We start from the raw sequence: 15,591 nt of genomic DNA on the forward strand, positions 1-15,591 counted from the left end.
TAGAAAGGGGAGGGCAAGATCAGTATGGGAAATATAGAATCTAAAGAACTGAGACACGTGGTCATAAACTAAAGGGGGGGAATGGGGAGGGGGTGTGCAGGGTGGAGGGGAATGAAGGGGGGAATAGAACAACTGTAATGGCATAATCAATAAAATATGTTAAAAAATACCTGTTGGGGAGAGGTGCAGCTCCTTGCCTTGCTAGAGCATATCCTGGGGAAAAAATCTGGCATCACAAAGACTTGCTGATAAACCTGTGAAATCTGCTCTGCTAAGAGTGCTTTCATTCATATGATAAGTGTCCGAGAGGAAATGAGTATCTCTCCCAAGGTTTCTGCAACTCTTCCTGACAGACAGTGACTCAGACTCTGAAGCCCTCAGATATCTTTGAAGTGTTATCTACTGTTTGATCCTTGCTGCCCTATATTCCTGTGTATTACAACCCAGTAAAAGGCTATGAAGCAGGGAGCTCGGGGCCTTTTTCTCCTTGGAGAAAGTGGCCGCTGCTGGCCTTTGTTGTCCCTGAGAAACTGGCCACAGCCCACTCCTCCTCCGCAAACAGATCCTGCATGTCTCGGTCATTATTTATTCACTCTTGTCCATGGCACTCGGAGGGACTCGAGAAGAAGTCGCCCCCACACTCAACAGCATGAAAAAAGACACAGAAACCATTTAAAAAAGACCAGTCAAAAATAAATAATTCAAGATTTGAAATAAATAATGAACTGGAAAGAAAACACACTGGGTCAGATGAAGCAGAGGATTAGATCAGTGATTTGGAAGACAAGGTACTGTGGACCGCTCTGCCTGGTTTTGGGAATTGTAACTCTACCCTTTGTGGCTAAGAATGAGCAAGTGACCTCTGGAATGCAAGCCACAGGAGACAAAGCTTGTCTCTGATAGCATATGCTGCCTCAGTTTCCTCTCCCCACCCCCAAAGCATGGTCGGAAGTCAATGATGGGTAAAACCCCTCACAGCGGGGAACAACCTAAGCCAGACTCAATCACTTGGGAGGACTTCATGGAAGGACTTGGGGGGCTGCAACAAAGAGTGAGCAATGGACTCTTGCCCCACCGCTATGTGTCATAGTACGAGTCCCCGAGTCCTCTGGGAGAAGCACTTCCTGCCTCTAATCCACTTAAGTCTGAATACCTGATGGGGAGGGGTACAGCTCCTTGCCTTGCCAGAGTGTGTCCAGGGTAAAATCTGACATCACAAAGAATTCCTGAAAAACCTGTGAAATCTGCTCTGCTAAGAGTGCTTTCATTCATATGATAAGGGTGCGAGCAGGAAATGAGTATGTCTCCCAAAGTTTCTGCAACCTTCTTTCCTGACAGACTCTGACTCAGACTAAGCCTTCAGATTTCTCTGAAATGTTATCTACTGTTTGATCCTTGCTGCCCTATATTCCTGTGTATTACAACCCAATAAAAGCCCCTAGAGGAGGGGGACTCAATGTTTTTGGGGGTTTTTTGCCTCAGAGAAAATGGCCACTCCGCGCCTTTGTTTCCTGAGAAAATGGCCACCTATCCTCTCCTGGCAGATCATGTCTTGTTTGCTTTCATCAGTGGCGGACGGGGGGACTTGTGGGAAAAGTCACCCCCACAGGCAAGATCCAAGAAGAATGAAAAGGAAGTCTCAGTAATTCATTTATTTTGATCAGAACTGTACGTGTAGGCCTAAAATACTCAAATGTCTCAGTAATAAGAACTATGAATACCACCTAACACTGCCCCACTAATAACTCCTACAGAAACTGTAAATTATTTATTCAATCAAATCTGAAACATTTACTATTAAAGACAAAATATCAGAATACCCTGAAATACAAGCACAGAAGTAGAACTGTGAACACTGAAGATGAAACTGAGAAACAAAAGAGAAAGAGAAGAATTAAGGAAAGAAAATGCTGTTAGATTAATAATACCAACAATAATAATAACTACTGAGAAGATAAAAGGAAGGGCCTGAGAATGAAGACAATGAAAGTTGGGTCAAGGTGAGAGTAACCACTGTAGAAAAACAGAGCAAGACTACAATATTAAAGAAAAAATTAGAAAAATCAAACACCCCTGGATGGTGTGGCTTAGTGGATTGAGCACTGGCCTGCACACCAAAGGGTCACCGGTTCGTTTCCCAGTCAGGGCACATGCCTGGGTTGTGGGCCAGATCGCCAGTGCGTGATGCATGAGAGGCAACCACACACTGATGTTTCTCTCCTTCTCTTTCTCCCTCCCTTCCCTCTGTCTAAAAATAAATAAAATATTTAAAATTAATTAATGAATTAACTTTTAAAAAATCAAACAAAATTTCACCTAAAAAAAAAAAAACTAGGAGTGTGCAAGTATCTATCTGTCTACGCAGGCATTTGGAGGTAGGCAATCTGGGCTTTCCTGGAACAGTCACCACCACCACTGACTGATCTGGTGTTTCTGGTTGTACAGGTCTGGAGGTCAAACAAATTGGTAAAATTTACAAAATTCTCCTTGGAAAGAAGTCCACAATGCTGCTGCACCTCTCCATGACATGTGGGGCCATGCATCTCTCTGCCAGGATCCAGGGTCCAGGGACTGTAGTTAACTGCCAGACACGGGGCTCTCACCTCCCCGACCCCAGGCACCACTGGCATCACAAGCCAGACAGAGTCTGACTAAGTAGGCTGAGGATCTAGCAAGGAGCAGAGAGCACCAGGGTGGTGAGAGACTGCCAGGGCTACACTGGCTGTGGAGTCCATGGAAGAAGCATAGCAGCAGGAGCCCACAGCTACGATTCACTGGAAGGAGCAGGTGAAGTGCCCTGCCATAGTCTCATGTTATCATTTTGCTGATGGACTGTTAAGTCCATTTCCCCACCCATCAGGATGATGTGAGACTTGAAAGATAACGATGCATACAGGATATATTCTAGTGATTAGACAGAAAGAGAAAACCATCAGTGTAAGAGGGAAACATTGATAGGTTGCATCCTGTTTCTGCCTCCACTGAGGATCCAAACCATACCTAGAAGCCCTCTCAAGGCAGAGGAAGATCCTTTGTAACTTGGGACATGTACTGACACACACTGGAACCCACTACACAGACTGAAAGTAAAGAGATGTGAAAAAACATTCCATGCAAATGTACAAGAAAAAAATCCAGGGCAACCATACTCACATCAGACAAAGTAGACTTCAAAACAAAAGCGATGATGACAAAAAAAGTTACCACATAATATTTAAGAGTGTAGTCCAACAAGAGGCTATAACTCTTATAAATACATATGCACCCAAAGAAAGTACACCTACATATTAAAAAAAAATCTTGGAGGGCTTTAAGCAAAAGATAGGGAGCAAATACAGTCAATGATGGGGATTTTAACACCCTACTGTCAACAATGGACAGATCTTCAAAATAAAATAAATCAACAAGAATACTGTAGCATTGAACAACACTCTAAATGAGATGGACTTAATTCATATTTACAGAACATTTCACCCCAAAGAAACAAAATATACATTGTTCTCAAATGCACGTGGATCGTTTTCAAAGACAGACCACATGGTAGGACACAAAACAAGCCTTGCCCTAGCTGGTCTAGCTCAGTGGATTGAGCATGAGTCTGTGAAGCAAAAGGTTGCCGGTTAGATTCCCAGTCAGGGCACGTGCCTGGGTTGGGGGCCAGGTCCCCAGTAGAGGACACATGACAGGCAACCACACATTAATGTTTCTCTCCCACTCTTTTCTCCTTCCCTTCCCCTCTCTCTAAAAATAAATAAATAAAATTTAAAAAAACACTCCTTAACAAATTCAAGAAAATTGGAGTGATATCAAGCATCTTCTCAGATCACAATGACTTAAAACTAGAAACCAGCCTCAAGGAAAAAACTGAAAAACATACAAATACATGGAGACTTGAATAACATGTTATTAAATAATAAATGGATAAACAATGATCAAGAAAGACACCAAAATGTATCTGAAAACAAATTAAAATGAACACACAAAAACCCACAACCTATGGGACAACAAAGGCAGTCCTGAGAGGGAAGTTCATAGTAATACAGACCTACCTAAAGAAGAGAGAAAAACCACAAATAAACAACCTAACACTACATCTAAAAGAACTAGGAAAAAAACAACAAACAAAACCCAGAGAGAGCAGAAGGAAGAAAATAATCAAGATCAGAGCAGAATTAAATGACATAGAGACTAAGAAAATAATCCAAATGATCAATGAATCCAGGAGCTAGTACTTTGAAAAGATAAACAAAACTGACAAACAATTAACCAGACTCATCAAGAAAAAAAACAGAGAGGACTCAAATAAATAAAATCAGAAGTAAAAGAGAAGTAAAAACTGATACACAGAAATACAAAGCTTATAAGGAATTACTATGAACAACTATAGGCCAAGACATTGGTCAACCTGGGTACTAGATAAATTTCTAGAAACATGCAGTCTTCTAAATCTAATCAAGAAGAAGCAGAACCATGAATATACTGATAACAACTAGCAAAACTGAAGCAGTAATCAAAAATTCCAGGCAAACAAAAGCCCAGGACCAGATGATTTCACAGGCAAATTTTATTGAACACTCAAAAAATAACTAACACCTACTTCCGCCAAGATGGAGGCATAGGTGGAAGCACTGCACCTTCCACATAACCAAGTTTAAAAACAACAAAGTTTTAGCAACAAAAACGCAGCCAAACCACAGAAAATTGAACTACACGGAAGTCTGACAACAACGAAACCTTCAGCCAAACCAGTAAGAGGGGCAGAACCAGCAGCAGAGTGGGGTCAGGCAGGAAAGATCCACCAGACCAACCAGGGTGTGCAACCTGGGTGCGCAACCCTGGCGAGCAACCCAGGAGCACCAGCAGGCAGAGGCAGATCCCAGGTGTGGAATAGTGAGCGGACCCACTGAGGACGCAAGGTGATGGACTCACTGAGGGCTGACCACAGTCACACATTCGAGCGCAGATAAACTGGTGAAAGAGCAAAGTGGTGAAACAGACCGTGCACACCCCAGTGGCGGAAAGTTGCAGAGGGGACCAACATTGTCCCTCTCTGACCCTGCTCCAACATACAGCATCACAAACCAACAACCTGGGTGGCCCCACCATAGTAAACACCTCCTCATACATAACAGGCATGAACAGATCAAAACATACCTCAAGAAAAACTCAGAGTCCCAAAGCCCATAAATCTAAGTGAGGAAGAAATAGCCAAACTTTCAGATGCACAGTTCAAAACACTGGTGATCAGGATCCTGACAGAACTGGTTGATTTTAGTCACAAATTAGAGGAACATATGAAGGCTAAACTAATTGAAATGAATGGAAATGCACAGAAAAACAATAGTAATGGAAAAGAAACTGGGACTCAAATCAACGGAGTGGACAAGAAAGAAGAAAAAAAATGACCAAAAAGAAAAGAATGAAGAAACAAGAATTCAAAAAAATGAGGAGAGGCTTAAGAACCTCCAGGACATCTTCAAACATTCCAACATCAGAATTATAGGGGTACCAGAAGGGGAAGAGGAACAGCCACAAGTGGAAAACTTATTTGAACAAATAATAAAGGAGAATTTCCCCAATTTGGAAAAGGAAATAGACTTCCAGGAAATCCAGGAAGCTCAGAGAGTCCCAAAGAAGTTGGACCCAAGAAGGAATACACCAAGGCACATCATCATTACATTACCCAAGATTAAAATGAAAGAGAGAATTCTAGAAGCAGCAAGAGATAAGGGGACAGTCACCTACAAAGGAGTTCCCATCAGACAGTCAGCAGATTTCTCAAAAGAGACTTTACAGGCAAGAGGGGCTGGAAAGAAGTATTCCAAGTCATGAAATCCAAAGACCTACATCCAAGATTACTCTATCCAGCAAAGTTTTCATTTATAATGGAAAGACAAATAAAGTGCTTCTCAGATAAGGTCAAGTTCAAGGAGTTCATCATCACTAAGCCCTTATTATATGAAAGATTAAAGGGACTTACCTAAGAAAAAGAAGATAAAAAAGATGAATAGCGAAAGGACAGCAAACTCACAGTTACTAAGAACCACACCTAAAACAAAAACAAAGAGGACAGCTAGATCAGTAGCAGAACCATAGAAATGAAGATCACATGGAAGGTTAGCAACAGGGGAGTGGGGGAAGGAGAAGGGGGAAGAAGGTACAAAAAATAAGTAGCATAGACAGTAGGTAGAAAATAGGGGGAGGGCAAAAATAGTGTGGGAAATACAGAATCTAAAGAACTTGAGACACATGGTCATAAACTAAAGGGGGGGAATGGTGGGGGAGGTGTGTGGGGTGGAGGGGAATGAAGGGGGAAAATAGAACTGTAATGGCATAATCAATAAAATATATTTAAAAAAAACAAAAAATAAATAAATAACACCTATCCTTCTCAAACTGTTCCAAAAGAAGTTAAGAGGGAAGACTCCCAAACTCTTTTGATGAGGCAGGTATTATTCTGCCTGAGTATTATTATTATGAGTGCATGCTCGTGGATTGGAAGAATTAACATCATCAAAATGTCCATACTACCCAAAGCAATATACAGATTCAATGCAATACCTATTAAAGTACCAATGGCATATTTCACAGACCTAGAACAAACACTTCAAAAATTTATATGGAACCATAAACAACCCCGAAAAGCAGCTGCACTTTTGGTGAAAGAACAAAGTAGGAGGGATCACAATACCTGATATCAAACTGTATTACAAGGCCACTGTAACCAAAACAGCCTGGTACTGGCATAAAAACAGGCACATAGACCAATGGAACAGAACAGAGAGCCCAGAAATCAACCCAACTCTCTACAGTCAATTAATATTCGACAAAGGGAGCAGTAACATAAAATGGAGTAAAGATAGCCTCTTCCACAAATGGTGTTAGGAGAACTGGACAGCTATGTGCAAAAAAATGAAACTGGAGCACAGACTTACACCATACACCAAAATAAATTCAAGGTGGATAAAAGACTTAAATATAAGCCGTGACACCATTAAAGTACTAGAAGAGAACATTGGAAAGAAAATCTCAGATATTTCACGCAGCAACATTTTTTACTGATATGTCCCCTAGAGCAAGGAATGTAAAGGAAAGAATAAACAAATGGGATCTCATCAAAATAAAAAGCTTCTGCGTGGCTAAAGAAAACATTATTAAATTAAAAAGACAACCAACTGTATGGGAAAACATATTTGCCAATGATACCTCAGACAGAGGTTTAATCTTCAAAATATACAAAAACTGACATGACTCCACTCTAAGAAGACAACTAACTCAATTAAAAAATGGGAAAAGGACTTGAACAGACACTTGTCCAAGGACGACATACAGAATATCCAGACACACATGAAGAGATGCTCAATATCGTTAGCTATCAGAGAGATGCAAATTAAAACCACAATGAGATACCACTTTACACCAGTCAGGATGGCTATCATAAACAAAGAAACAAACAACACATGTTGGAGAGGTTGTGGGGGAAAAGGGGTCCTTAGTTCACTGTTGGTAGGATTGCAGACTGGTACAACCATTATGGAAAACAGTATGGAATTTTCTCAGAAAAATAAAAATTGACCTGCCTTTTGACCCAGCAATTCCACTGCTAGGATTATATCCCAAGAATCCTAAAACATCAATTTCAAAGAACCCATACACCACAATGTTCATAGCAGCACAATTTACAATAGCCAGGAGTTGGAAGCAACCTAGGTGCCCATCAGTAAATGAATGGATCAAAAAATTGTGGTACATATACACAATTGAATTCTATGCAGCAGGGAGAAAGAAGGAGCTACTACCCTTTGCAACAACATGGATGGAACTGGAAAGCATTATGCTGAGTGAAATAGGCCAGGTGTTGAAAGACAAATACCATATGATCTCACCTTTAACAGGAAGCTAAACAACAAAACAAACAAGCAAGCAGAATAAAAACAAAGACGCTGAAATAGAGAACAAGGGGATTGTGACCAGAGGGGAGAGGGAAGGGAATTTAAGGGGAAAAAAGGGAGGAATTTGGAGGAACAACCATGAAGCACACAGTGACAAGAACTAAGCGGGGTGGAAATGGGAGGGAGGTGGGGAGCACGGGGCGGGGTGGGCACGGACGGGAGAAATAGACAGAAAACTGTACTTCAAAAATTACTAAATAAAAATTTTAAAGAAAGACTGTGGTGTATTTATACAATGGAATACTATACAACAGAAAAAAAGATGGAATCCATGCCTTTTGCTACAGCATAAATGGAAATGGAGACTATTATGCTAACTGAAGTAAGTCAATCAGTGAAAGACAAATATCATGTGATCTCACTTATAAGAGGAATCTAATGAACAAAATAATACAATGAGCAAAATAATACCAGAGGCATGGAATCATGGAATACACTAATAGCTGTAAGAGGGGATGGTGGAGATGAGAACTTATTGAAAGAAGGTGAAGGCATTAGTCATAGAACATTCATGAAGGACCCATGGACACAGGCAGTGGTGTGGGGACTGACTATGAAAGTAGCAGGTGGACTGGGTGGAGGGAAGTGAAGGGAGAATAAATGAAATATCTTTAATATTATAAATAATAAAAATTAAAATTAAAACAATTATATTAAAAAAGCTAAATTATGCTATAGAAAAGATGTAGTAACACAGATCAAGGCAATTAACAAGCTTGGGTTCAAAATATATCTAGTAAACAAAAACTCTAAATTTACAAGGTTAATCCAATAAAACCAAAGTGATGGCCACTGATTCTCATCTTAATAAACATAAAAAATTATCTTTCAATCACCCACTAGATAGGAAAAGTACCAACAGAGCAAGGATGTTAAAGTTGATTGTTTGGTATAAAACAAATTTTGAAGTTTGTTTCTCTAATCAGGTAGACTTACATCCATTACATTAGATTTTAAACTGTAACAAAGATGGCAAACAAGTTCAACCTCACATGATGAATTCAATTTCATGTACATCAGCAATAATAATAATTATAATGATAATCCTAAGAAGTAGGTAGTATTATCATCCGCATTTTACTAATAAGGAAGCTGAGGCATTCTTTAAGTAACCTGTCTGAAGTCACATGGCTATAAAGTACAGAAGAGGACTTCCAGCCAAGATGGAGGCACAGGTAGATACACTGTGCCTCCTCACACCACCAAAAGAAGGACAAAAACAAATTTAAAAAACAAAAACCAACCAGAACTGACAGAAAACCACACTTTACAGAAATCCAACAACCAAGGAGTTAAAGAAGAAATATTCATCCAGACAGGTAGGAGCAGGAGGTCTCACATTTGCATACAGATAAGCTGGGAGGAACAACTGGGGAACAAGACAGAACTTGGGTTCTGGTGTGCAGAAATAAAGCTGCAAAATCTCTGTCTGAAAAAACCTGTGGAGGTTTGAGGTGGTCAGTGAAACTCCCAGCCTCACAGGAGAGTTCAATGGAAAGAGATCCACAGGGTCCTACAATGTACAAAAACCCACCTACCCAGGCATCAGCACCAGAATGGCACAATTTGCTTGTAGGTAGCACAGGAAGTGACTAAAAGCTGGCCAAGAGCTGAACGAGTGGCACTGTTCCCTCTCAGACCCCTCTCCCACATACAGCATGATGACACTGCAATGTGGGTTGCCCCACTCTGGCAAATACCTAAGGCTCTGCCCCTTACTAGGTAACAGGCACTCAGAGACAGAAAAATTTGGCCCAAATAAAAAACAGATCAAAGCTCCAGAAAAAATACAATTAAGTGACAAACAAATAGCCAACCTAACAAATGCACAGTTCAAAACACTGGTAATCAGGATGCTGACAGAATTGGTTGAGTATGGTTGCAAAATAGAAGAAACAGTGAACACTATAAAAAGTGAAATAAAGGAAAATATACAGGGAACCAATAGTAAAGAGAAGGAAACCTGGACTCAAATCAATAGCTTAGACCAGAAGGAAGAAATAAACATTCAACCAGAACAGAATGAAAAAGTGAGAATTCAAAAAAATGAGGAGAGGCTTAGGAACATCCAGGACAACTTAAAACATTCCAACATCCGAATCACAGGGGTGCCAGAAGGAGAAGAGGAAGAGCAAGAAATTGTAAACATAATGGAGAACTTCCCCAATCTGGCAAAGGAAATAGACTTCCAGGAAGTTGAGGAAGCTCAGAGTCCCAAAGAAGTTGGACCCAAGGAAGCACACCAAGGCACATCAGAATTGCATTACCCAAGATTAAAGATAAGGAGGAAATCTTAAAAGCAGCAAAAGAAAAGGAGACAGCTACCTACAAAGGAGTTCCCATAAGACTATCAGCTGATTTCTCAAAAGAAACCTTGTAGACAATAAGGGGCTAGAAAGAAGTATTCAAAGTCATGAAAGGCAAGGACCTACAACCAAGATTACTCTATCTAGCAAAGCTATCATTTAGAATGGAAGGGCAGCTAAAGTGCTTCCCAGAAAAGGTCAAGTTAAAGGAGTTCATCATCACCAAGCCCTTATTATATGAAATGTTAAAGGGATTTATCTAAGACAAAGAAGAATATCAAAAATAGGAGTAGGAAAATGACAACAAATTCATAACTATTAACAACTGAACCTAAAAAAACAAAAAACAAACTAAGCAAACAACTACAGTAGAAACAGAATCACAGAAATGGAGATCACATGGAAGGTTATCAGTGGGGAAGTGGAGGAGGACAGGAGAGAAGAGTACAGGAATAGTAGCATAAATGATAGGTAGTAAATGGGGGGGTGGGTAAAGAATAGTATGGAAAATGGAGAAGCCAAACAACTTATATGTGTAACTCATGGACATGAACTAAGAGTAGGTGGGGAATGCAGGCACGAGGGCATGTGCAGGGCAAAGGAGTATTAAAGGGGAGAAATGGGACAACTGTAATAGCATAATCAATAAAATATATTTTAAAAATTAGAGAAGAGATCTGAATCCCAGCAATGGAATGCTAGGATATGCTCCAAACCATTCTATGATCCTGTTCCTCAAGGAAGGATACCAAGAGCACGTCTGGACATACTGGGGATCTGAATAAGTGTTAGAAAAAACTTGGGCTCTCTAGTGATGTGAACCCAGGGTTCAAATTTCAGCTCTTCCTTTTACCAGCTATGTAATCTTCAGAGCATTACTTAAGCCCCATAACACTCATTTTCCTCCTGTGAAAATGAAGATTCTAATACCTCATTTGCAAGTCAAAAATCTCAGAATTTGAGAAGATAATGTAAACATAGTGTATAGTGCCCAAGCCGAAGACCGGATTCAGAGTAGGCACTCAGCCAATAGCAGCTAGTACTAAAACTAAATACCTTCACAGTATCAAGAAACATTATACACAATATGCAAGAAATTATAAAGCAAATTATACTTACCATAAAAGTAAAGTTATATCTTAAATGGCACTTACAACAAAATTACAGATTGTCAATGAAATGAAATTTTAAAACACTTTTACTCTGCTGTTAAATCCCTAATTATAATCCATGTGGTAAGATGCCTTTCACTGAGCATACTGTACCTCTTTGATGATTTTCACTCTTTTTGGATCCTTGATATTAACAGCTATACTCTAAAAATTTATATATATATATATATATATATATATATATATATATATATATTATGTTTATATATATATATAAAGTAGTATCATAAAGTTTTCTGTTAATACTGAGAGTTCAACAAGGGAGCCACTCATATTATATATTCTCCTCTTAAAGCAAATGTATTTTTCTCCTGAAAAAACATTTAAGTCATCTTGATTGATTTTATTTGCAATTCAGATGTGTTAGAATATAGTAAGGATTACAGTAAAAATTTTCCAAATAATAATAGCAATTACCAATTGTCAAAACAGTAACAAATATAAGAACCATTTAACAAATTTAATAAAATTACTTCCATTACAAATCATTATAAATTCTTGTGAAATGTTTTAAGTTAGTAGAGAAGAAAGATTAATAAAAAGGTCTATTATTTCTACTTGGTAACCATTGAATGAATAAAATTTTACCTTATTTGAAATATTAACTACATCTACAAAAGAGGGTAGAAACAAGCCATAAGAATATAAAAAATTTTGCTTCTACAAGACAATTACATGAAGAAAGCAGTTTAGAAAAAGGAATGATAAGCCCTGGCTGGGGTAGCTCAGTGGATTGAGCATGGGCCTCTGAAGCAAAGGATTGCCAGTTCCATTCCCAGTCAGGGCACATGCCTGTGTTGCAGGCCAGGTCCCCAGTAGGGGACACATGACAGGCAACCACACATTGATGTTTGTCTCCCACTTTTTCTCCTTCCCTTCCCCTCTCTCTAATAATAAATAAATCAAATATTTTTTAAAAAAATTTAATACAAGTTCTGATTAAATATTGGTATAAGAAACTAACCAACTATGTAATTACAGCTAAAGTATTTATCATTAGCCTCCCAAAAAGAATTTGTGAATATAAGTTAAAGCTTAAATTCCAATCTCACTTTAATGATATAATTAGCCCATTAGACTTTACTGAAATTGACCCAGAAAACGAGACACAGCCTTTTGGAATACACAACAAAACGAAGGCAAATAATACACTCATTTATTTAAATTTTTTTAAGAAACTCACAAGAAAAACAAAAGACACAGGAGAAAACAAGCATTAGGTCTAATTGGAGATGAACTAATAACAAAACAACACAATAAATGGTAAAGATCAAACAAATATCATGCTCAAAATATCAGGGGCAAAAAAAAAAAACAAACCTTCACAAGCCTGCAAAGGGAATCTGCCAGTAATTAACCAGAGGCTTTATGGAAAAATGTATGAACCTGGATCTTCAGGATCCGACAGGACCTCTCAAAGTCAAGAGAAAGCCCAAACATTTCCATTTTTTAGAAAACTCTCAATACAGTAAAAAAAAATTGTTTTGAAATTAAGCAATGACGAGGTTAAAATTAGATACACATTTTCAATGTTTTCATTCATCTCTCAGAATGTCAGAAATCTAAATTGAAGTGCTACCAACTTTCCTGACCCACCTGTCCTTGGTATACAGCCAGGGTTTTAGAGGCAAAAGAATCAGTACCAATGACACATGACAGAAAATAAACATTAAAGGTCACAAACTGGTAAAAGTGGCAACTGCAGACACATGTTTCATTTCACCCACACACAATTTAAAGTTTTTAACTGGCTGCCATGATTTCAAAATCTAGAGAGCTCATATACAAATTCAGACTGCCTTAATTGATATTTTAGCACATTCAGTCATTTAGCAAATATTTACTGGCCATTACAGTGTCACAGACACTGTTCTATGCAGAGCAGACATACTGGTGAACAAAACAGCAACACCCCTACCTTCACAGCCCCGACTACTGAGGACAATCCTGAAATATCAGTAGCATCATTTGCAGCCATACATAGTCCCCTTCACTCATTTAGGTTACCTACCTGTTCCTGCAGGCATAGAGTTTACTACACTCACTAACTCTAAAAATATAAAAATATATATACTTAAGCTTGATATGCTCTTTGATTACAGAAATAAAAATAATCTAAGTCTTAAATCAGAAACCTACAACCAAATTTTATTCACTGAAAGAACTGAAGAAGTAGACACAAAAAGTGACTACTAAAATTTAAAAATACTGCCAAGTTACTTTTCCTCATATGTGTTAAATAACTATGTTGAAACCCCAAAACAATTAATTATATAATATGAACACCAAAATGTACTGGGCAGGAGAATTAAGGGAACAAGGTCAATCAGAAAAAAGAGTGATGAAAACCTGCTGGGAACAAAGCTTGATAAAAAGTATATGGCTATGGGACATAATAAAGGCCTAGATAAAGGAAGATGTCCCCCACCATGGAAACAAGTAAGTACAAAGGAAAACCAGGCTGATGTAAATAGAAAATAACAATTTTTAAAATTAATGTAAATACAAATATTTAACCTAGTGACAAACTGAAATAGCAAGAAAAATTAGATTGGATGCTCCAGAATGGAAGTCACAGTGGTTGAAATTAGAAAGTGTTGTGGTATTGAAATTGATAGAAATGTAGAAACTAGAAGTTTTATGGAACCCAAAAAAGAAGATGTTTAGCTAGAATGTTAACATTTTTCAGCATGTATCCAGCAATGACTAAATACAATGAAGATCACTGACTAAATAAATAAAGCATTATCTCTGGAAAGCAGGATTTACCAGGTTTCTCTATTACCTGTGAAAGTCAGATAAATATAATAATATGTAATATTCCAGATGCTGTTCAGGGTGTGCCTAAGGAGAGACAGAATCAGAGCTGAGTACCTGCATACTCTTAGCTGTGTGACCTTGGACAAATTGCTTTACCTCAGAGTTTTTGTCTTCTCATTTATAATCTAGGAACAGTAACATCAGCCCATAAGACTGATGTTAACATTAAATAAATTACAATAATATAAACAAAGCATTTTCTTTTTCTAAGATTTTATTTATTTATCTTTAGAGGGGAAGGGAAGGAGAGAGGGAGAGAAATATCAATGTATGGTTGCTTCTCCTGAGTCCCCAGCTGGGAACTGGCCTACAACCCAGGCATGTGCCCTGACTGGGAATTGAACTGCGGTTATTTGGTTCATAGGCCCACACTCAATCCACTGAGCGACACCAGCCTGAGCTAAACAAAGCATTGTAAAATGTGCCTAGCACTTAATAAGTATTGTTAGCATCATTACATGTTGCATCTCAGTTTCTACCAGAGGCTTTCAGGTGTGTGGGAAGGACCTGGCTTAAGCCTGAGCCCTTGGCATATATAAAAAATAAAGAGAGATCGAGGACTTCCGCCAAGATGGAGGCATAGGTGGAGACGCGGTGCCTTCTCACACAACCAAGTTTAGAGACAACTAAATATTAGCAACAGAAAACACAGCCAGAACACAGAAAATTGAACTTTTCGGAAGTCTGTTAACAACAAATTCTTCAGCCTGACCGGTAAGGGGCGAAACCAGCAGCTGGTGGAGCAGGGTTGCACAGGAAAACTCGGTCAGATGGACTCAGGCACGCGGAATCCAGGCGCAGGGTTTGACCTAGTGAGAGCCCGAGCAAGCGACCCGGCGAGTGACCGTGGGGAAACAGCGAGGGAGCAGGGCTGCGGGTTGACTGTGGTCGCGCATTTGTGCGTGGATAGACAAGCGAGGGAGTGGGCGATTGGACCAGGACCCAGCGGGTCCCCTCGGCAAGCGGCAGCCGCCATTTACCCGCTCTGACCCCACCTCCACATACAGCATCATAACCCAGCAACTCTGAGTGGCCCGGCCCTGGTGAACCACCTAAGGCTCTGCTGCTCACCTAGCAGCTCAAAACAGCAGAGGGGAAAAAAAAAAAAAAAAAAAAAAAAGAACAGCAGAGGGTGCCGCCATTTCCTGGCTCTGACCACGCCCCCACATTATATGGGTTGGGTCACAACCCAGCGACCTGGGAGTCCAGGGCTCCGCTCCTCACACTTAAAGGGCACGAACAGACCAAAAATGGCTCAAGAAGATCTCAAAGCCCCAGAGCCTATAAATCTAAGTGATGAAGAAATAGCAAAACTCTCAGATGCATAGTTTAAAACACTGG

At 39.3% G+C, this 15,591-nt stretch overlaps 1 protein-coding gene across 1 annotated transcript in view; it reads right to left on the bottom strand.

Annotated features, from left to right (window-relative positions):
* Window positions 1-15,591, bottom strand: part of SUGCT (succinyl-CoA:glutarate-CoA transferase) — a 1,120,941-nt gene that overhangs the window by 1,081,664 nt on the left and 23,686 nt on the right. Inside the window, 2 exon segments of the mRNA XM_053662950.1 lie at window positions 11,525-11,574; window positions 12,019-12,041. Of these exon segments, the coding sequence (XP_053518925.1) occupies window positions 11,525-11,574; window positions 12,019-12,041 (73 nt within the window).

This window comes from Artibeus jamaicensis, unplaced genomic scaffold, assembly GCF_021234435.1.
Source record: "Artibeus jamaicensis isolate MK-2021 breed Jamaican fruit bat unplaced genomic scaffold, CSHL_Jam_final contig_311, whole genome shotgun sequence".
Classification (NCBI taxonomy): Eukaryota; Metazoa; Chordata; class Mammalia; order Chiroptera; family Phyllostomidae; genus Artibeus; species Artibeus jamaicensis.